The 20496-nt window shown below is 61.0% G+C and overlaps 2 protein-coding genes across 2 annotated transcripts in view; one reads left to right on the forward strand and one right to left on the reverse strand.

The window, feature by feature from the left end:
- The first annotated feature begins 478 nt into the window (after positions 1–478).
- On the forward strand, positions 479–15793 carry UNC13D (unc-13 homolog D). The gene is made up of 33 exons (XM_079905842.1): positions 479–589; positions 711–869; positions 1619–1654; positions 1892–1999; positions 2098–2157; positions 2247–2313; positions 2538–2718; positions 3117–3161; positions 3296–3364; positions 3523–3592; positions 3781–3885; positions 3967–4059; positions 4134–4237; positions 5472–5589; positions 5696–5820; positions 5961–6051; positions 6125–6181; positions 6268–6365; positions 6471–6522; positions 6608–6738; positions 6826–6946; positions 7286–7429; positions 7607–7705; positions 7814–8020; positions 8201–8269; positions 9303–9382; positions 12249–12354; positions 12432–12503; positions 13038–13121; positions 13217–13337; positions 13551–13674; positions 14137–14333; positions 15033–15793. Exons 2-33 carry the CDS (start codon positions 750–752, stop codon positions 15155–15157), a joined length of 3279 nt encoding a protein of 1092 aa, XP_079761968.1. The 5' UTR covers positions 479–589; positions 711–749; the 3' UTR covers positions 15158–15793.
- An 891-nt stretch (positions 15794–16684) lies between these two features.
- The window catches only part of UNK (unk zinc finger), a 34031-nt gene continuing 30219 nt past the window's right edge, over positions 16685–20496 (reverse strand). The window contains exons 14-16 of the mRNA XM_079905843.1: positions 19998–20179; positions 19122–19379; positions 16685–18303 (exon numbers count right to left, since the gene is read on the reverse strand). Coding sequence (XP_079761969.1) covers positions 18148–18303; positions 19122–19379; positions 19998–20179 — 596 coding nt within the window. The 3' untranslated portion in view covers positions 16685–18147. The remainder of the gene's footprint in view (positions 18304–19121; positions 19380–19997; positions 20180–20496) is intronic.

Below are 20496 nucleotides of genomic sequence, written 5' to 3' on the forward strand. Positions count from 1 at the left end.
CCCTTCTGGGCCAAGTCGCCCTGTCAGGAGAGGCTAGGCAGTAGCCTCGCCAGCCTGTTCCTTCTGCAGCCCCGCCCAGCAGCTCCTCGGGTTGGCTGAGGCCCCTACAAGGGCGTTTGAAGAGAGCAGCCGCCCGACCATCCTTATGGGGGCCAGGGCCGTGGGGCTATCCCTGCCCCGCGCAGCCTGGCCCTGTCACCTCGGTGGAATGTCACCTGGGGAGCGGAGCAGGCTGAGCGGTTGGCTGACGGCTGGGGAGGTGCCTCTCCGGAGCCTCCACCCTGTGCCCTGCCCACCCCCACTCCAGGTCTGCGGCCGGTTCAGGGAGACCTGAGGTTGAGAACCCCACCGGCCAGGGGAGCGTCCCCCGTCACCTGGATGCAGCAGGCCCGCTGCCCCCTGCCCTCATGCCCGCTGCCCACGGCGCTGGACCCTCCCCAGGGCCCCTGTGGGAAGGTGGGGTGGGGCGGACCCGCCCACCTGGTCTACCTCTGCCTCCAGCCCAGCTGAGTTCCTCCCAGGAACCCAGCCAGTGGGAGGGAGGAAGGAAGGTGCAGGGGCCTGGGAGCCGTGGCCCCCCAACCCCAAGGTGGTGAAACCCCGACCTGACCCTCCCGTGACCTGCCCTTCCTTCCCTTTCCCCTGGCACCGGGTGGCAGCCCTGGGCTCTTTGCATAACCCTGTGGCTTCCCTATCTTCACCCGAGGCAGCGGCACCACAGGCGGAGGGGAAGGGCAGGGCTGGCCACCATGGCGACGCTCTTCTCGCAGACCCAGCGGCGCCCTCCCCTTTTGCGCCAGGCCATCAAGATAAGACGCCGCCGTAGAGTCAGAGATCTGCAGGAGGCCCTGCCCCACAGGGCTCAGGAGGTAGGAGGGACCTCAGTGGGGAGAAGAGCAGGCCTGGGTGGGGCTCTGCCCCCTCTGGGTGCGGGGTCCCCCCTCTTGTGGGCTGCGGCTGAGGATGTGTGCCCCTCTCCTGCCCACCCCAGCCTCTGGCAGAGCCTTTGGGGTCTGCAGAAGAGGGTCTGCCATGTGTTCTCTGGGCCAGCCTGGGCCTCAGGTCTGGGATCTGAGCCTTTCGGTGGCCCCTCCCTCTCGCGCCCCAACCCCAGCCATCCGCTGCTCCTCCAGTCCCAAAGACACCCGCTCCACTAGGCAGGGAGTGTCTGCTAGGGGCTGGGCCTTCGGGGGCCAGCTGAGCAGCCCCCAGGCCTGCTTGGCATGAGCCCCCAGTCTCCCACCTCTGCTGCTGGGCCTCACTTCCGCCGCCGGGGTGCGGAGCGGAGCCGCCCGATAAGCAGCGCTGTTTCCTCTGGGGAAGGAAGGGAGGTTGGGGGAGGTTGAGGCCACGGATGCCTGCTGGCGCAGCTGAGCTGGCACGGCTGAGCGCCAATGGACCCGAGCCACGGCGGGCCAGGGGATGAGGAAGGTGGCCCGGGTGCCGGACCCCCGGGAGCCCTGCTGTGGGAACAGGTGTGCGGCACTGGTGGGGCTGGAGGCCAGGTGCTGGGGCCCCCTCAGCCCTCGGGCTGGGCCTGCTCTGTGAGGAGCCGTTCCCGCGTCCGAGCCCTGGTCCAGGCCTCTGGGACACCTTGTCTTTCCACCTCGCTCCCCAGATCGAGCCAACATCCCACCACTTGTCCCCTGAGGAGGTAAGAATCGGAGTGTTTCCGGGGCGCAGAGGGGTGCTGGGAAGCAGCCCTGCATCCTCCCAGACACCCCCCTAGGCTGCTGGCCGAGGCTGGGTCTCAACCCCCTCCCCTCCGCTGCGCGTGTGGACGCCTGGTCCCCACCTTGGGCATGTGCCGTGAGTGCCAGGGGTGGCTGGTGGGGCTCAGACCTTGCGGTGGGTGGACGGGGGTTCCCAAGGTGACCCTGCTGTGTCTCAGCGGGCCCTGCTCTACGAGGAAGCTCTCTACACGGTCCTGTACCGCCTGGGTCAGCCCGAGCCCACCCATGTCGGGGAGTCCGCTGAGCTGCTGCGATACCTGCAGGAGGTGAGGCCAGCCCCCACTCCACCTGCCTCCCTGCAGCCTGGCCGTGTCCCCCCACTCCCACCCCGTGCCCCAAGCTTCCCACACTCCTACACCACCAGGCCTTCCGTATGGAGCCCCAGGAGCACGAGCAGATGCTGCGGCAGGTCCAGGAGCTCGAGGTAAGCCTGCCAGGGCTGTCCTGAGCAAACACGGGGGCTGGGAAGCCCAGCTCCCTCTGGGACTCAGGCCCCACCACTTGTCGCTCCAGAAACCAATATTCTGTCTGAAGGCCACGGTGAAACAAGCCAAGGGCATTCTGGGCAAGGATGTCAGTGGTGAGTAGGCCATGGGGGGCCCTGAGGGCCTTCCTGGCTCCTTCCTCTCCCCATCACAGCCTGTCCCAGAGCTTGTGATGCAAGTTCCCATCTCCCAAACATCCCCTGGGGCTCACTTTGGTGCTGCTGGCCCCTTGTCCTTGGAGCCTGGGATGGAGAGGGGTAGGGGGGCGTTAAGGACTCTCCCTGGGAGCCTAGCCAACACCCCTCCCCTTCCTCCCCAGGGTTCAGTGACCCCTACTGCCTGCTGGGCATCGAGCAGGGGGTGGGTGTGCCGGGGGACAGCCCTGGACTCCAGTGGCGGCAGAAGGCCGTGGTGAGGCACACCATCCCGGACGAGCAGATCCACCGCACCCAGGTCATCACCCAGACACTCAACCCCGCCTGGGACGAGACCTTCATCCTGTACGTGGCCCTGCCCCCGTTCCTACCCGCTCTGGGCCAGCAGCACTTCCTGGCTCGGGGGAGGAGCTTGGTTTGACTGGAGGAGGAGCCTGCTCCCGAGGCAGCAAGACTGACAGGAGGCCAAGCAGGACACAGCAGTGGCTTAAATGCCACGTGCTGGTGGGCGGCGGAGGGTCAGGCACATCTGGGTTGATCTGGGGCGTAGCCTGAAGCCTTACTTTAAAGGAGAGAGAGATGCCGTTGGGAGGGGAGGAGGGTTTGCAGGGAGGGACTAAGACTTGGCAGTGGGTGATACTGGGTGGCAGTTTTGGGGGGCAGGCTCGGGGCTGAGGGAGCCTGTGGCCTGGCCAGGGGTCTATCCCTCCAAGACCCTCAGCCATGCTCTTTTCTCACTACAGGGAGTTTGAGGACATAAGCAATGCCAGCTTTCGTCTGGACATGTGGTGAGGAGCATGTCCCCCCCCCCGCCATGTAGGGGTTGGGAAGAGAAGGGGGCCTGGAGGTGAGGGTGGCAGAAAGGGGTTGGGGGCTCCCAGGACACCCTCTCCGCCTCCTGCTCAGACCTCTGCCCCACCAGGGACATGGACACCGTGGAGTCCGTCAGACAGAAGCTCGGGGAGCTCACAGATCTGCACGGGCTGCGAAGGTGAGGGCCGTGGGTTTCCCGGGGAAGGAGTCGGGGCTCCTGCTGCCCTGCCTCCACATGCATACTGGTTGTTGGGTGGCTGCAGGTGGGGAGCAGATTCCAGCCTGACCCGGTCAGGCTCCTGGTCCCTCTCCCTCACGGCACCCTGCCTGGAACAGGATCTTTAAGGAGGTCCGGAAGGACAAAGGCCAGGATGACTTTCTGGGGAACGTGGTTCTGAGACTACAGGTGAGTGGAGTGGGGAAAGGTTCCCGGGAGAGAGGCAGAGAGGGGGTGACGAGGGGATCAAGGGAGGGGTTCCAGGTCTGCGCCAAGCGGAGCCTGGGGTCTGCCTCCCATCACCTCCCCTGACCCCGACCGGGTGAGGCTCCTGCGGCTCACAGGTGTGGGCATCCCCTGCCCGCCCGGCCTGCCAGGATCTGCGCTGCCGGGAGGATCAGTGGTACCCTCTAGAGCCTTGCACGGAGACCTACCCGGACCGTGGTCAGTGTCACCTCCAGTTCCAGTTCATTCACAAGCGGGTAGGTGGCCCGGCTGGGTGGGGAGGAGGGGTGCACTGGGCGTGGGGTCCTCTGCTCACGGCCGCGCCGGCCCCCCTGCAGAGAGCCACCATGGCCAGCCGCTCACAGCCCAGCTACAGAGTGCATCTCCACCTGCTGCAGCAGCTCGTGTCCCACGAGGTCACCCAGCACCAGGTACTGCCCTCCCAGGGGTGGGCAGGGCCAGGGTCTGCGTGTCAGGTCCTGACACCCTCCACCTGTCCCCTCAGGCGGGCAGCACTTCCTGGAATGGGTTGCTGAGCCCCCAGGCTGCCACCGTCCTCTTCCTCCACTCCACGCAGAAGGACCTGTCCGACTTCCACCAGTCCATGGCGTGAGTGCCCTTCCGAGCCCGAGTGCCCGAGGGCCGTCTGCGCCACACCACCCTCTCCCTCCCTGCGTGCCCTCCTGCAGGCTGACAGCCCGAAGTCTAACCCTCAGGAGATTTCTGTTTGGGGCCCAAATTGTATTTTAAGTTTTGAGTCAGTTGCTGACTTTTAAAACTCTGGAGGTTTGCTGTGCAGATTCACATTACCAGTTTCCCGTGAAAGCTTCGTGCTGGAATTGCAGGGCTGTCGCTTTGCTGGGCTGCAGGTGGTCAGAGCAGAGTAGCGTGCCCTCCCCCATCCATCACAGTTGCCATCTGGGCGCTTCGTCCCCTGACACCACCTGAGTCCTTCTGGGCAGTTGAGTTTGCCACCCCGGGCCCAGACCCCAGGGCCATTGAACAGATCTGTGCGCTGATGCTCCTGGATCCGTGTTGAGGGCCTGTCACCTCCCCTGAGCCTTTTTAGATTACGGGAATGCCAGGAAGGACACACAGGAGTTTGTAGATTTTTCCATGCACGAGAGGAGTAGGGGCACAGCCCGGGTGCTGTCAGGAGGAGGACTGAGAGTGGGAGCTGACACTGGCATTCAGTAGGGGGTCAGAAGGAGGCTGGCGGAGAAGGGCAGCTTCTAGGACCAGGGGCAGGTGTGTATTCCTGGATGGCTGTGGGGAATGCAGGTGAGGCTGGAGACTGGAGCAGGCACGGAGGGTGAGGGCCTCACTTGCCTGCAGGGCCTCAGCAGGGAGTGCGGCGCTGTATCCCCGCCTGGCAGAGGCCTGTCCCTGGGCTGCTCTTCTGCCCCAGCCTCCTTCGCCCTCCCTCTTGTCTCAGTTCGGTCACCTCTGTGAAGTCTCCCCTCGACTCTCTGAAGGGATGCTCTAGCTGAAGTTTTACATGTACTTGAAGGCTCGAGTCTCCAAATCTGATTTCTCAAAAGAAGCAAGAAGTCCTGAATTTTAAAATCATAAATATTCTAATTTAAGAGATGGACAATTCATTTACATGTTTGAAAAGCACTAATGGGAACAAAAGCAATTCTGTGGGTTACCTTCAGCCACAGGTTTTCAGCCTCTGCGGGTCGATGGGGATCCCCAGGAGGCTTTGGGGTGGGGGTGGGGTGGGGATAACGCCGCGCCACCTGCCCCTACCCCACCCCCACCCCCTCCAGGCCAGGCCAGGTGAGCTGTGGGAAGGAACGTGCCCCACTTGGCCAGGCTGAGGGCTTCCTGTCTGCCGCAGGCAGTGGCTGGCCTACAGCCGTCTCTACCAGAGCCTGGAGTTCCCCAGCAGCTGCCTCCTGTACCCCATCACCAGCATCGAGTACCAGTGGATCCAGGGCCGGCTCAAGGCAGAGCAGGTGGGCTGGGGCGGGGCGAGGGGTGTTGGGCAGGCAGGGCTCAGGGAGCGGCTCCCCGGGCCCCATAAAGCAGCCCCCGCCTCACAGCACCGTCCTGGCCCTGCAGCTGGAGGAGCTGGCCGCCTCATTCAGCTCCCTGCTGGCCTATGGCCTCTCCCTCATCCGGAGGTTCCGCTCTGTCTTCCCCCTCTCCGTCTCCGACTCCCCAGCCCGGCTGCAGTCTCTCCTCAGGTCAGTGGTTACCCCCCCGCTTCAGTGGAGTCGGGGACGGGGAACAGCTGGGGCACCTCTGGGGTGGGGAAGCCTGCCGGCGGAATGAGTGGGGGCTACGGGGCAACGGGCATCTTGCACACGGCTCTCTCTCCCCACAGGGTCCTGGTACAGATGTGCAAGATGAAAGCCTTTGGAGAACTGTGCCCCGAAAGAGGCCCCCTGCCCCGCCTGGTGACCGAGGCACTGCAGGTATGGTGCCCACCCTGTAGGTGCGGTGCCTGGGCCCAGCAGCCCTCCCTGCTCACTGTCTCTCTGCCCACAGACTGGCACCACTGAATGGTTCCACCTGAAGCAGCAGCACCATCAGCCCATGGTGCAGGTGAGGGGGCTCGGGTGAGGAGGTGGGTGGTGGGACAGGATGCTTGCCCCTCAGAGCCCTGCCTGGCTCACCTCTGCCCCTGCCAGGGCATGCTGGAGGAGGGCAAGGCCTTACTGAACCTGGTACAAGACATCATTGGCGACCTGCACCAGTGCCAGCGCACCTGGAGCAAGATCTTCCATAAGTGAGCAGGCGGCCGGGCCGGGAGGCAGTGCAGCAGGGGCTCAGAATGGGGACCAGAGGGACCCCGCTGTGTGCCGCCAGGTCACACCTGCTGCCTTTCCTCCAGTGTCCTCAAGATCGACCTCTTCTCCATGGCTTTCCTGGAGCTGCAATGGCTGGTGAGCCCCACCCACCCCCCGCCCCACCCACCCACGCCCTCTGCCCTGGCTCTGGAGCTCCGCCCACCACGCCTTCCCTTCGCAGGTGGCCAAGAGGGTGCAGGACCACATTGCTGTGGTGAGCGGTGCCGTGACCCCGGAGATGGGCGAAAGTCTGTTCCAGCTCTACATCAGCCTGAAGGAGCTCTACCAGCTGGGCCCGGTCCTCTCGGAGAGGTGGGCAGCAGACTGGCTGCAGGGAGAGGAGGGCCCGAAGCCCGCAATGGCCCCGGCTTTCCCCAGGCTGACCCTGGCTCTCCCCAGGGATGGCGTCCTGGCCCTGGAAGGCTTCCACCACTGGTTCCAGCCGGCCATCCCCTCCTGGCTGCAGAAGACGTACAGCGTGGCCCTGGAGCGGGTGCAGCGCGCTGTGCAGATGGACGAGGTGGGGTTGGGGCCTGGACTAGGGGCAGAGTCCCACATTTCAGGGTGTGGCTTGCAGCTCTGCCAACTGTGTGGCACGTGCGGAAGCGGTTAACCAGCTTTGAGCGGTGCTCTCGAGGCCAGCTGAGTGCAAAACCCTGCCTCCTGTTATATTGGGTGGGGGGGACTTGGCCTGGGGGGTCTGGGCAGAGCCCTGCTTGTTCGCCTTGCAGCCCCCGGCCCAGCTCTGGGCTTGCTGTGGCTCTAGGAGCCCTGGATGCTTGCAAGTGCAAGGGGGGAGGGAGAGCATGGATTTGGCCAGCCTTGAGCCCTCCTTTCTACACACTCCCCCGTCTCCTAGCTGGTGCCCCTGGGTGAACTGACCAAGCACAGCACATCGGCTGTGGACCTGTCCACCTGCTTTGCCCAGATCAGCCACACTGCCCAGCAGCTGGACTGGCCTGACCCAGAGGAGGCCTTCATGATCACCGTCAAGTTTGTGGAGGTGCAGCCTCATTCCCACCCCACGATTTCTCCCCAGTTCTCATCCTAGCAGCCTCCAAAAGCCTATGTCCTAAATCCCCCAAGTCACTGAAATTCCTTTGCCTCCCCCCCCCCGCCCCCCACATCTGCCTCTCCTCAGCACTCCCCACCCCCATTGATCATGCCCTCCTCACCCCAGGACACCTGTCGGCTGGCCCTGGTGTACTGCAGCCTTATAAAGGCCCGGGCCCGTGAGCTCTCTGCCGGCCAGAAGGACCAGGGCCAGGCAGCCAACATGGTAAGGGCCAGAGCTGCGGGCTGAGGCTGGGCCGGGGTAGGGGTGGAGCCTGCCAGTCCTGGCACCATTCAGGAAGCTCGGCATCCCCGTGCCCACGCTCGCCTGCAGCTGTGCGTGGTGGTGAACGACATGGAGCAGCTGCGGCTGGTGATCGGAAAGCTGCCCACCCAGCTGGCATGGGAGGCGCTGGAGCAGCGGGTAGGGGCCGTGCTGGAGCAGGGGCAGCTGCAGAACACGCTGCATGCCCAGCTGCAGGGCGCCCTGGCTGGGCTGGGCCATGAGATCCGCACTGGCGTCCGCACCTTGGCCGAGCAGGTAATTTGTTTGACCCACAGTGACCCCACCCCACCCATCCTCAGCCTGAAGTACCCTCCAGCAGGACTTGGGCCAATGTCCAGCCCCCTTCCCTTCCTGAACCTAAACTCAGGCCCCAAGCAACCTCTCCTGACCCCCGACTCACACCCTGGCCTCCCTCCTACCGTTTTGTGTCTCCAGCTGGAGGTGGGCATTGCCAAGCACATCCAGAAACTCGTGGGCCTCAAGGAATCCGTCCTGCCTGAGGATGTGAGTGGCCCTCCCTGCGTGCTGACCTTTGCCAGCAATGTGGGTCAGGGGTTGCAAAGGGGCTTAGGGTGGGCAAGGGGCTGAAGGCCATGGGGTGTCAGAGATAAGTCGCCCAGACTTGGGCAAGAAATGTTCCCTCCTGGCCTCGGTTTCCCCCTTAGATGCTAAGAGGGTGGGGTTGGGTCATTCCACCGGCTATCCCAGCACTGACAGTCAATGTGGGAGCTGCAGTGGGGGAGGCTTTAGACCTTGCAGCCAAACAGCCCCGGGCATGACTCCTTCTCAGCTGCCTGCTAGCAGAGCTGTTCTATTTATATAGGTCAGCTGACCTCAGGCTCATCATCTGTCAGCGGGGATAATAATTACACCTGTGCTTGCTTGGGAGCATGCTACTCATTAATTCATCAACTATTTAAGCACCCACTTTGTCCCAGGTATTGATTTAGGCACTGGGGATATATATCAATGAACAGTGTGACAAAAATCCCTGCCTTCCTAGAGTTTTCATTGTAGTAGAGAAGGTGAAAAAAGAGCTAAGTAGATAACTATAGCTACGGCTGTTATTAGAACTATACATATATGCGTGTGTGTGTAAACATATATATATGTATACACACACATATCATATGTTAGTTAATGATAACCCCTCAAGAGAAAAATAAAGCACACAAGGGAATGGAAAGGGTCAGAGGACTGTGTTTTTAGATAGTGGCCAGAGGAGGCCTTACTTGGAGGGTGACAGCTGAGTCAAGACCTAAAGGAAGGAAGAGAAGGAGCCGCGAGGATTTCTATGGGAGAGAACAGCATGGGCAAAGGCCCTGAGGCAGGACCAGGTCTGGCAGGTTCAGGGCTATAGAAAAGGCTATACAGTCTCCAGTGTGGCTGGAGCCGACTGTGGTCAGGGGCTGGCTCTGCACACATTCCACAGATGCGCAGGAAAGCTCCTAGCCCCGTTTCCTCTCCGGGCCAGGGCAAAGGCATGGGGGTGGGACCAGAATGGGCCAGAACCAGATGTGCTGCCTCCCCTCCCCAGGCCGTTCTGCCCCTGATGAAGTTCCTGGAGGTGGAGCTCTGCTACATGAACACCAACTTGGTGCAGGAGAACTTCAACAGGTCTGCAGCAGCCGCCTGCCCTGTGGCGCCCCATCACCTCCACCTCTCCTCCCACCCGCCCCTCCTTCCCGGCCTCAGCATCCATCCTCAGGGGAGGATGCAACCAGACTCTCTTAAACGCTTGCTCCAAGGGTCAGGGCGCTCATGGCCGCACAATGCTATCCATTTCACCTTAGGCTGAGCTGAAACCTGTCTGTCCTTTCTCCCTTAGCCCTGGGCTGCGTCTTCGGGAGGCTGCAGCTCTGCCCTCCCTAACATTACAGGCAGCTGGTGTTCCAGGGGAACTTCTCGTTAGGGTCTCTCTCAAAACAGGGCCCAGCACACTGGGCAGCCGTGGGTAGAGGTCAAGGGCATGGGCTCTGGACGACCTGGATTCATACTCCAGTTTCACTGCTGCTTGGTGGGTGGCCTTGAGCAGATTACTCAAGTTTTCTGTGCAGATGGTCATAGTTCTGGCCTCTACTGAGGACTAAATGAGTCATGTGAAGTGCTGAGAGCAGTGCCTGCAGCAAAGGAAGTGGTTGATGACTGAGCTGCTGTGACGACGGTGACGGTGATGATGATGATGACAGGTCCTCCACATGGGGCTGCTGGCCCCCAGAGTTCTGCTCCTGGTGGGGCAGCGGGGCTTCAGGAGCCCACCTTCTTTATTTCCTAGGCCCGAGAATGCCATTAGTTCAGCTCTAATCTTCACACAAAATAGAGTTTAATGTCTACTAAGACAGGGGCTTAACGTACCACTCACTGCCTCAGAACATTTAGAACAGTGTCTGTGCATAATGAACACTTAAGTATGGGGACTAAATTAACTACTTTTATTTTTTTTTATTAATTTATTTTATTTATTTTTGGCTGCGTTGGATCTTCGTTGCTGTGCGTAGGCTTTCTCTAGTTGCGGCGAGCGGGGGCTACTCTTCATTGCGGTGCGCGGGCTTCTCACTGCGGTGGCTTCTCTTGTTGCGGAGCATGGGCTCTAGGCGCCGGGCTTCAGTCGTTGTGGCACGAGGGCTTAGTTGCTCTGTGGCATGTGGGATCTTCCTGGACCAGGGCTCGAACCCATGTCCCCTGCATTGGCAGGCAGATTCTTAAGCACTGCGTCACCAGGGGGGAAGTCCCCAAATTAACTACTTTTAGTATGGACCACCCAATTTTTTTCTAAACTTTAAAAAATTTTTAGACCTCCCCCATTCTTTTTTTCTTTTTTTTTTTGGCCACACTGCACAGCTTACAGGATCTTGGTTCCCCAACCAGGGATCGAACCCACGCCCCCTTGCAGTGGAAGCGTGGAGTCTTAACCACTGGACCACCAGGGAAATCCCTAGACCTCCTCCATTCTTTCATTTTTTTTAATATTTATTTTTATTTACTTATTTATTTATTTATTTATCTTGGCTGTGCCGGGTCTTCATTGCAGCATGCGGGCTTCTTAGTTGCGGTATGTGAACTTCTTAGTTGTGGCATGCGGACTCTTGGCTGCAGCACACGTGAGGGATCTTAGTTCCCCAACCAGGGATCGAACCTGGGCCCCCTGCACTGGGAGCACGGAGTCCTACCCACTGGACCTGGACCACCAGGGAAGTCCCATCCCCCCATTCATTTTTTTTTTTTTTAATTTATCTTTGGCTGAGTTGGGTCTCCGTTGCTGCGCACAGGCTTTCTCTAGTTGCGGCAAGCGGGGGCTACTCTTCATTGCAGTGTGCGGGTTTTTCATTGCAGTGGTTTCTTTGTTGCAGAGCACGGGCTCTCGGCATGCGGGCTTCAGTAGTTGCGGCGTGTGGGCCTGGTAGTTGTGATGCACGGGCTTAGTTGCTCCGTGGCATGTGGGATCTTCCCGGACCAGGGATTGAACACGTGTCCCCTGCATTGGCAGGCGGATTCTTAACCACTGCACCACCAGGGAAGTCTCCTGCACCCCCATTCTTTTTTTTTTAAATTTATTTATTTATGGTTGTGTTGGGTATTCGTTGCTGCACGCGGGCTTTCTCTAGTGGCGGCGAGCGGGGGCTACTCTTCGTCGTGGTGCGAGGGCTTCAGTAGTTGCAGCACAAGGGCTCAGTAGTTGTGGCTCGTGGGCTCTAGAGCAGTCAAGGCCTCCTACCGCGCCTCCGAGCAGAGCACAGGCTCTAGGTGCACGGGCTTCAGTAGTTGCAGCACAAGGGCTCAGTAGTTGTGGCTCGTGGGCTCTAGAGCACAGGCTCAGTAGTTATGGCGCACAGGCTTAGTTGCTCCGTGGCATGTGGTATCTTCCCGGACCGGGGCTCGAACCCATGTCCTGCATTGGCAGGCGGATTCTTAACCACTGCGCCACCGTGGAAGCGCCCCACCCCCGTTCTTAATTACACATTTTTTGTGCTTATCTGCCTGACTCTACTTTGACAAGTGAAATTTCAGTTATTTCAGTTGTTATTAGGATGGACTGTGGCTTGGTTGCTATTTTTTTCTCGCCGCAGGTAGTACATGCTTACCCATGCTGTGTGCTGAGATCCTATTCATTTTGGTCACTCCCATCTTGACTCATGATTCTGTCATTGGGGGACCACCCTTCTGCTCCTTTTTTGGTTGGGGTTTGTTAATCCTAGTGAGAAGGATCCTTCACTAGCTTCCGAGACATGTTGGATAGGACTAGGCCTGTCTGCCCCGCCCCCTGCCCTCCTTCCCTCAGCAGACCAGCCCTCCCTCCCTCCCCTGCCTGCAGCCTGGGCCCCAGTCCCACCAGTGAGGCAGGTGGAGGGTGGGGGTGGGGAGGCACTGGCGAACGGGGGTGGGCCTGGGTCCCACGAGGCCTCTTCTTTCTCAAGAGCATCTCCGCTTCCTCCTCCTCTGTCCTCCTGTCCTGTGTCCGGCATCCCTCTGCACGGCACCCCAGCCTTCTGACCTTGCTGTGGACCCACACGCTCACGGTGCTGGCGGAGGTGGCCGCTTCCCAGCGGAGCTGCCCTCTGGCTGCTAGCAGGCTGAAGATCGCACTACAGGTAATAATACCAGTGACAACAATAAAATCCCTGGTGGGAGAGTGCCTGGGGGTCACCTCTGATGTCTCGCCCCCTAGAACCTGGAGGTCTGCTTCTACGCAGAGGGCTGTGGCCTGCCGCCCGAGGCGCTGCACACGGCCACCTTCCAGGTAGGGGCCTTTTGGTTAGCTGTTGGTGTGGGGAGCCTGCCTTCCTGTGCTCACCTGTGTCCAGGACCAGCTACGTGATTTACAGGGCCCAGCACAAAATGAAAATGTGGGCCCCTTTAAAAAAACATAATTGACGGCGCCTCCCTGGCGGTCCAGTGGTTAAGACTCCGCGCTTCCAATGCAGGGGGAGCAGGTTCCATCCCTGGTCCGGGAACTAAGATCCTACATGCTTCGTGGCACAGCAAAAACCAAAAACAAACAAACGCCCCCCCCACCAAACCAACAAAAAACCCCTCCACGTGTGAAGTTCTTCTAAACACGGTTGGGGCGGGGGCGGCTTTGAGACACACCTGTGGAGCGCACCCTGTCGGTGCCTCTGGCTGTTGCCAGGGCAACCCTGCCTGTGGTCCCCCAGCGCCCAGTGCTTTCCACTTCACGTTGTCGTCTCCCGTTGGCTGCAAGCTTCTGAAGGGCAGCACTGGGCTGCGACTGTGTGACAGTTCAAGTGACTCCTCAGCTGTGCCCCATCCCCAGGCTCTGCAGAGGGACCTGGAGCTGCAGGCGGCCTCCAGCCGGGAACTCATCCAGAAGTACTTTTGCAGCCGCATCCAGCAGCAGGTGAGTCTCCCTCCTCCGCCGCGCTCCCTGCGCGCCTGGAGCCCCGCCTCGCCCGCGCAGCCCCTGCTGACGCTGCCCCTGCGCCCCGCCCCCAGGCAGAGACCACCTACGAGGAGCTCGGGGCCGTCACAGTCAAGGCCTCCTACCGCGCCTCCGAGCAGAAACTGCGCGTGGAGCTGCTCAGCGCCTCCAGCCTGCTGCCCCTGGACTCCAATGGTGAGTGGAGGCTGCCCCAGCCACTCTCCGTGTCCCCACTCTGGTCCCCCGAGTTCCCGGGGGCTCTGCTCGTCCAGCCTGAGCACTGGGTGCATTTCTGCTGGATTACCAGGAGGGGGCAGTGCTGCTGAGCGGGGCACAGCTGCTGGCGTGGGCACCGGCGGCGGGGCTGGGATATCCTCGGCCAACGTCCCCTCCCCGGCCACTTGCCAGGCTCCAGCGACCCCTTTGTCCAGCTGACCTTGGAGCCCAGGCACGAGTTCCCTGAGCTGGCCCCCCGAGAGACCCAAAAGCACAAGAAGGAACTTCACCCACTGTTTGATGAGACCTTTGAATTGTGAGTGGTCCCACTAGCCCTGGACCCGCCTCAGGCCTGCTCCTCCCAGCTGAGGCGGACCGAGGGGCTCCCCTCAGAGGACTGGGTTTGAGTCCCAGGGAGGGAGCACTTGGGACAAGTGTTTGCTGGCGCAGGCCTCAAACCTGCTCCCCTACAGGTGGAGTGAGGCTGCTGGGGAGACTCTCCCAGTCTGAGTCCAGTGTTAGAGGCTTGCTTTCAGGGAAGGGTGCTGCCCCTGAGGTCCTCTGTTCCACCAGTCAGGTGGGCCTGGGTACACAGGGGCCCCTGGTTTAAAACATCGGCCCACAGTCAGAGCAGGCACCATGGCGTGTGGCCCAAGGTACACCAGGCTCAGAGCTCTCAACCCTAATCCCACGCGTCTGGGCGAGCCCGCGTCGGGGGCTGTGTGGCCACGGCAGCACGTGGGGCAGGCAGCTGAGCCCGGCTCTGCCCCCCGCCCAGCCTGGTGCCTGCTGAGCCGTGCCAGAAGGATGGGGCGTGCCTTCTGCTCACGGTGCTGGATCACGACACGCTGGGGGCTGATGACCTTGAAGGGGAGGCCTTCCTGCCGCTGTGCTCGGTGCCGGGCCTGACGGGGACTGTGGAGCCCGGCGACGTGCCTCAGACCCGCCTGCCCCTCACCTACCCTGCACCCAACGGTAGGCCTGAGCCCTGTGAGTGTGGGCCCTGGCCCAGCACTGGGGATACAGGGGAGGGGCAGCCGTGAAAGGCTCAGGGGCCCCCAGAGGCCGAGTTGGGGTCAGAGGAAAGCCTCCTTGGAGGTGGAAGCCTGTGGAGCCAGCCTGGGGGCTTGTGTTGCTGAGATCTCGCGCCTGGTCAAGGACCAGTGAAGGTTAAGTTAGGCCAAGTGTGTGCGACTCTCTCTGGTGGGATAAGGTCACCAACAAGTTTGCCTGGGGAGAGGGCCCATTTCTGTGCCCAGGGGGCACGTTCTTGCAGGGCAGTCCCCAAGCTTGATAAGAGGGCTAGGTCTTGTGTTTGAGCGCTCACCATGGGTCAGTTCTAAGCACTGGACATATGTTAACCCTCAGTCCTTACAACCACTCAGTGAGTCAGGTGTTATCGCTACTCTCCGAATGAGTAAACTGAGGCACGAATTGGTGGACTGGCCCAAGGTTCTTGTATGGAAAGGAAGAGTCGCCACCTGAGGCACGTCAGCCTCTCGCGCCGCAGGTGCGCCCCGCTGCCCAGGCGTGGCAAACGCGTTTCCTGCCTCATCTGTCAGGCTGTCTTGCGAGCTTGGCTGGTGTGGGCCCATGGCTAATTTCTGGAGAATGGGGCAGTGCTGCAGCCCCTGCCACTCCCCGAGTCTGACCCCCAAATGCCTCTCTTTGCAGGGGATCCAATCCTGCAGCTGTTAGAGAGCCGGAAGGGGGACCGCGAGGCCCAGGTGTTTGTGCGGCTGCGGCGGCAGCGAGCCAAGCAGGCCTCCCAGCACGCCCCGTGGCCAGGGCGGCAGTAGCGGGGCTTGGGTCCCTGGGAGGCCTGTGTTCCCCCCACCACAGCGCAGCCCTCCCACCTGGCCTAACACTCCAGGAGGGCCCTGCAGGTCGGGGGAGCCCCAGTGTGCGGGGTCCCGCTGCCAGAGCCGGGGCCCACAGTGATGGGGGCCCCATTCGCAGTATTTATACCCCCTCCTTCCTCCCCTCAGCCCCAGCCTCAGCATTCTCTGCCAAGTCCAGCCCCTGGGGGAGCGGAGACAGCTGTCTGCACCCCTTACCCCTGCTCCCCTCGTAGGGAAAAGCCGCTCTGGCAGAGGAGGGGCTCAGCCCTTCCTCTCCTGGCAGGCCTGTTCCAGCCACTGAAGTGGGGGGCCAGGTGCCTTGGGCCCTATTCTTCAGCAGCCATAATGAAGGGAGCCTGGGTCCTCTCCTGCGGGAGCTGCCAGCACCCAGGCTAAGGAGCCTAGAGCCAGGGGCCTTCTGGCTCTGAAGGGGTGAGAACTGGTGGGCAGTGGGGCTGGCACAGTTTGGCTATCTGTGTCTGCTGAGGACCGCTCCTTCTTGGGACAGTACCTAGAAATTTTCTTAGCAAAAATAAAAAAATTAACAATACATCGTCCTCTTACTAAACATACTGTTGGCCTGCAGCGGGGCCTAGGTTACAGCCAAGCCATCACAAACCCCTCCTCAGCCCTCAGGAGAGCCTGGGCTGCCCCTGACTCTGGGCCCCAGCCCACCGCTCACTCCCCGTTACAGAGCAGCGGGGTAGGTGTGGAGGTAACTGACGCAGCAGCAAAAGCTTCGAACCAAACACCACCAGACGTATCAGGTTCTGTCGCCACTGCCCAACACAGGAGCCTGGCACTCATGGGGGAACCCCATGAGTGGGGGGGGGGGCTCCCAGGGGTGCAGGCTGAGGCCGAGGGGCTGCTCTGAACAGCAGGGCTTAGAGGAATGGGGCCCCAGACCTGCCTGGGGGAGTGGCCCATATGCTGGGAGTCAGAGCCTGAGGCTCACTTCTCATTCCAGTGTGACTGTGGTTGAGTCACCTAACCTCTCTGAGCCTGCACAGGTATGATGAGTGGGGGGAGGTCAGATAAGACCATGTCCAAGGCTTCTTTCAGCGCTGCTCCTCTGAGACCCATACAGAAAGCCCACAAGGTGTGTGTTTTCCCACCCACCTAACAGGCCAGCTAAGAGCAGGGGAGGGGAGGTGGCTGAAAGTCTCCCTCAGGGGGCAGGCCCTCGATGCTTTTATGAGCAGGCACTGTCTGTTCCTCTGAGAAGCTAGTAGGGGCCTTGTTGTCTTTTGGAAAACATTAAGTATACCAGTTGCATCTGACGATAGAGCTCTGAAGAGCCCTAGGGCCTGGGAGGTCTCTGGGTCCAGGGCTAATGGTCCCCATCCCATCAACCCCAGCAGGCCTGCGTCAGAACACTCAAGCTCTGTCTAGGAGCCTGGAGCAGCCTTTGGGCCTGGATGGGCCCAGAGTGCCTCAAGGCCTCTTCAGCTATCTAGCCACACCTCAGGGGTCAGGCACGAGCCTTTCCCGTGGCTGAAACCTGGGCTGGGCTGGCTGAGGCCCTCCTTTAGGGCCCAACTCCCTCCTGGGTTGGGTTGGCAGAGGCCCTCCTTTAGGGCCCAACTGTCCCTCACCCCGACATAAACAAGCTACCACCGCAAGTTCATATTTTATTTCCAATACGTTTGGAGCTTTGATTTTTGCGTTTTTGTAAAAAAGTTTTCACTTAATTCGTTGAAAGCCCTTTCGTGCTGAGCCCAAGGGGGCGCCTGGGCCGGGCCAGACCCTTTGCAGCCCTCTTGCTCCCACCCCAGACCCCCAGTGCTGGGAGTGGGGTGGCTTCCCTCTGCCCACTCTGCCCTCCCACCCCCTGCTGCATCTCTCTGTACAGAACAATTTTAAAAATGGAAGCTAAGACACAATATACATCGGACAGGCACGCACACACATGCACACAGGCGTCTGCTCCAAACGGGCAGGACGTCAGCTGCACTCAGAGAGCACCAAGGAATGCATACGGAGCCCCTCCTGGGGAGGAGGGCGGGGCCTGAGCCCCACCTTGGTCCTCACAGTCCGCAGCTCCTCCCCACCTATTGCCCTGCTAGCTGCCAGAGGGAGGGGTGGACAGCACGGAGGGCTGTGCAGAGGGGAGACAGCTGAGGGCAGCTGGGGGGTGATGGAGAGGGCAGTGCCAGCCTGGTAGGTCGCCCTGGGGCCAGGGAGGCTGCTCTAGGAGCCCGGGGGTGGGGGGAGGACTGGGGTACACCCCCGGCCTCAGGTACCTGAGGGGTAAAAGGCCTGGGCTTTGCCCCTCGAGGAGCTGCAAGGGCCCAGGGTTGGGAGTGGGGCTGGCCCCACGGCTTTGGCCCGCCAGCCTGGACTAAACACGCGCTTGGTAACCCTAGAGCTCGGCGGGCTTGGATCCCCCGCGCTCAAGCCTCACAGCTGGGAACCAGGTCTGGGCCCATGTCCTCCACACCCCTGGCTCTCGCCCTGGCCTGGGGAAGTGGGGTGAACAGGGCCTGCCCTGAAGGCTTGTCCCCTCCCCTTGGCCCCTTCTAGCTTTCCACCCTTCCCTGCTCAGGCCCCAGGAAGAAGTTAAAAATAGTTAGTTCCTACATAAAAAAAGAGGCTGAAACAGATTCCCTGCCAAAAGGCTGGTGGGAGAAGAGGGGCCTCTGTCTCTGCAGTGGGAAAGGTAGGGAGCGGGCAGAGGGAGGACTGCAAAATAGTTTTTTCTCTTAAAAAGTGCTTGGTGAGTCTGTTTAAAGTGTGTGTCTATATCCACGTATAGATATACACACAGACACTGTTCACACACTGGCCGCCCACGCACACCTACACACATACAGAAATGTATACATCATCATATACATACATACATACATACATACATACATACATACATACATACATACATACATATATATACTTTAAAAAGTCCTAGGGGAGAAGAGCTGAGCCAGGCCGGGGCCAGGCCTGCAGGGTCACGACTGGAGGGCGTGGGCCCGGCCTGGCTGGCAGACGGGGCACTCACTGCCCTCGGCACAGAGCTCACACAGCACGGCGTGTTGGCACGGCAGCACCGCTCGGTTCTGCTCCTGACACTTAAGGCATTTCACCGACTGCATGTGGAACACGGCCTGTGGGGAAAGGGACATCACGGTCACCGGCCCAGCCCCATGTCGGACAAAGAGCTCCCCCAACTCTCACTGTAGCCCCTTGGGATGAAGAAACTCGACAGTGTGCTTACAGGCCCCAGCTGATAAGGAGGAGGGCAGGGTCAAGGGGCTGGCTGATCACCTCAAGGCGCCTCATCTCTGCTTTCAACTGCAAGGCCGAGTGGGGCTGAGTCGGAGCTGTGCGTGGGGGAGTGGGGAGGGCCAGGGCCGCTCTACAGCTCCAGCCGGACAGGCTTTCCCTCGCACAAAGGCTTCTGCCTCTTGTCTCGTTTGACCTTATAATGACCCTAGGTCCCCAGTGAGAACTGTGGGGTCTGGAGAGGGTAGTGACGGGCCCGAGGTGACACGGCTGCCCAACGAAGGGAAGTATACTCTTCCCACTGTGCCGCACTCCCCTGGGGACCCAGAAGGGCACCGAGGAATGCGGACAGGAGCCCTGGGGACTAACCATTCTGGAATGTCTGCTGGCGTGTGCAGAGCTCACAGGAAGAGAAACTTAGGGCCCAGGCGTACTAATGCAGCTCAGCTCAGTGCCTGCCCTCGAAAGTGCCAGGGGTGGGCCCTGGTGCCCATCTACCTCCAGGTTTCCCACCTCCCCAGTGAGTGACTTTCTATTCCGAGCTCCTCTCCAGCAGGCTGGCATTTTGTGTGAGCTCAGCGGGGACAGAGGCTCTTAGGAGGGTGGCCATCCCTGGAGCAGCAGGGACCCATCCAAGTCCAAGCACTGGCTGAGCCCACTGTACCTCCCCACCCTGTGCTCCCCAACCTCCTAAGCTGACCTTGTCCACTTGCTCCAAGTGAGCCCGCAGCTGCTTCTGGAGAGAGTAGAGGGTGGAGAGTGAGAGGGCTTCCAGGTCGGGGAAGGTGGGCAGGGCCTGCGGGTCGGGGGCCGAGTGCAGCCGCTCCAGCTCCTCCTGTAGTTTCTTCACCTGCACCTCCAGTGCATCTCGCTGCTCCCGGGCCAGCTCGCACTCAGCGCCTGCTGCGCTGGCCCGCTCCCCGGCCTCCTCTGCCTCCTTCTTCCAGGCATCACAAGCCTATGGGCCCAACACGCAGCACCTTGTCATGATGGCCCCCCTGCCCTTGCCCCCCACCCCGAGAGTGCATCTCTGGGAGCCCGTGTGGGCCACTGTGGCTGTGGGGCCTGCGGGGGAGCTGGGTCAGGTGTCTGGGAAGTGGGGCAGGGAGGAGGGCTGATGCTGCCTGCAGAGAGGAGAGGTTTCAGGACCTGCAAGAGACCCTCTGTGGGCAGGGAAAGGGGCTGAGCCCAGCACAGCAGGGGAGCACCAGGCAGAGCTGGCCAGCACCTCCAGGGGCAGCCATGCTGTGGCTGGACATAAGGCCCATCTCAGAGCCTAGAACCCTGGACCTAGAGCCCTGGAGAGTCAGGGCTTCTGGGCAGAAGCAAGCAGTGCTATGGGCCCAGACCAAATAAGCAGCTCACAGAGGGAATTCCAGGCCTGGGATACCAGCCACCCCAGGGTCCTGACCGGCAAGGCAAGTTTTTCCACAGGGGGAGAGAATAAGCCAAACGGAGTTTCTGCTCTGTTCCCCAGGACCCCTGGCCTCCCCCAGCCCCTGTGCCCACTCTGTGTAAGACGGGCTTGGGCTAGATGCCACAGGCCCCGGGAAAGGCGGGTGGGCGGGGCCAGTACCTGTCTTGCCTGCTTCCAGGACTCCTCCCACTGCTTGATGGTGCCGTTGGCTTCATCTAGCTCTTGCCGAAGCCGGGCCAGCTCGGCAGCCCCAGGCCCTGACAGGAAGGCAGGGGAAGTGCCCGGGGAGAAGCTTCCAGAGGCAAAATGCTCCCAGATGCTGCTATTCATCCCATTCAGACCTGCCCCAGGAAGGGGAGGAACATCAGAGCTCCGAAGAGCTTTGGGCTTGGGCCTGGCCCCCCCCCCCCCCCCCCCCCCGCCCTGTCCAGCCCTGCCTGGGGGCCTCCAGGGGCTGGCTGTGCAAGGCTCCAGCAATGTCAGGCTGGGGAATTTCACAGGGATGCGCAGGCGCCACCTGTTACTCATCAGCTGCTATTTAACTTCCGAGTCTCAGCATCCCCGTCTGTAAAGTGGGGCTCCCATCACTTGCCTCACGAGGTGATTCAGGGGACTTGGGAAGTGCTGTAGGGAGAGCAGTCTGGGAGTGTGGCAATTT

Source organism: Stenella coeruleoalba (assembly GCF_951394435.1).
Source record: "Stenella coeruleoalba genome assembly, chromosome: 19".
NCBI classification, from domain to species: domain Eukaryota; kingdom Metazoa; phylum Chordata; class Mammalia; order Artiodactyla; family Delphinidae; genus Stenella; species Stenella coeruleoalba.

Excerpts from the sequence above, each read along its gene's own strand:
- UNC13D (XM_079905842.1), top strand. The coding sequence starts at position 750 with ATGGCGACGCTCTTCTCGCAGACCCAGCGGCGCCCTCCCCTTTTGCGC. Across the intron at positions 2,000-2,097 it reads TGCTGCGATACCTGCAGGAG|GCCTTCCGTATGGAGCCCCA; the intron begins GTGAGGCCAGCC and ends CTACACCACCAG. Across the intron at positions 2,719-3,116 it reads TGGGACGAGACCTTCATCCT|GGAGTTTGAGGACATAAGCA; the intron begins GTACGTGGCCCT and ends TTCTCACTACAG.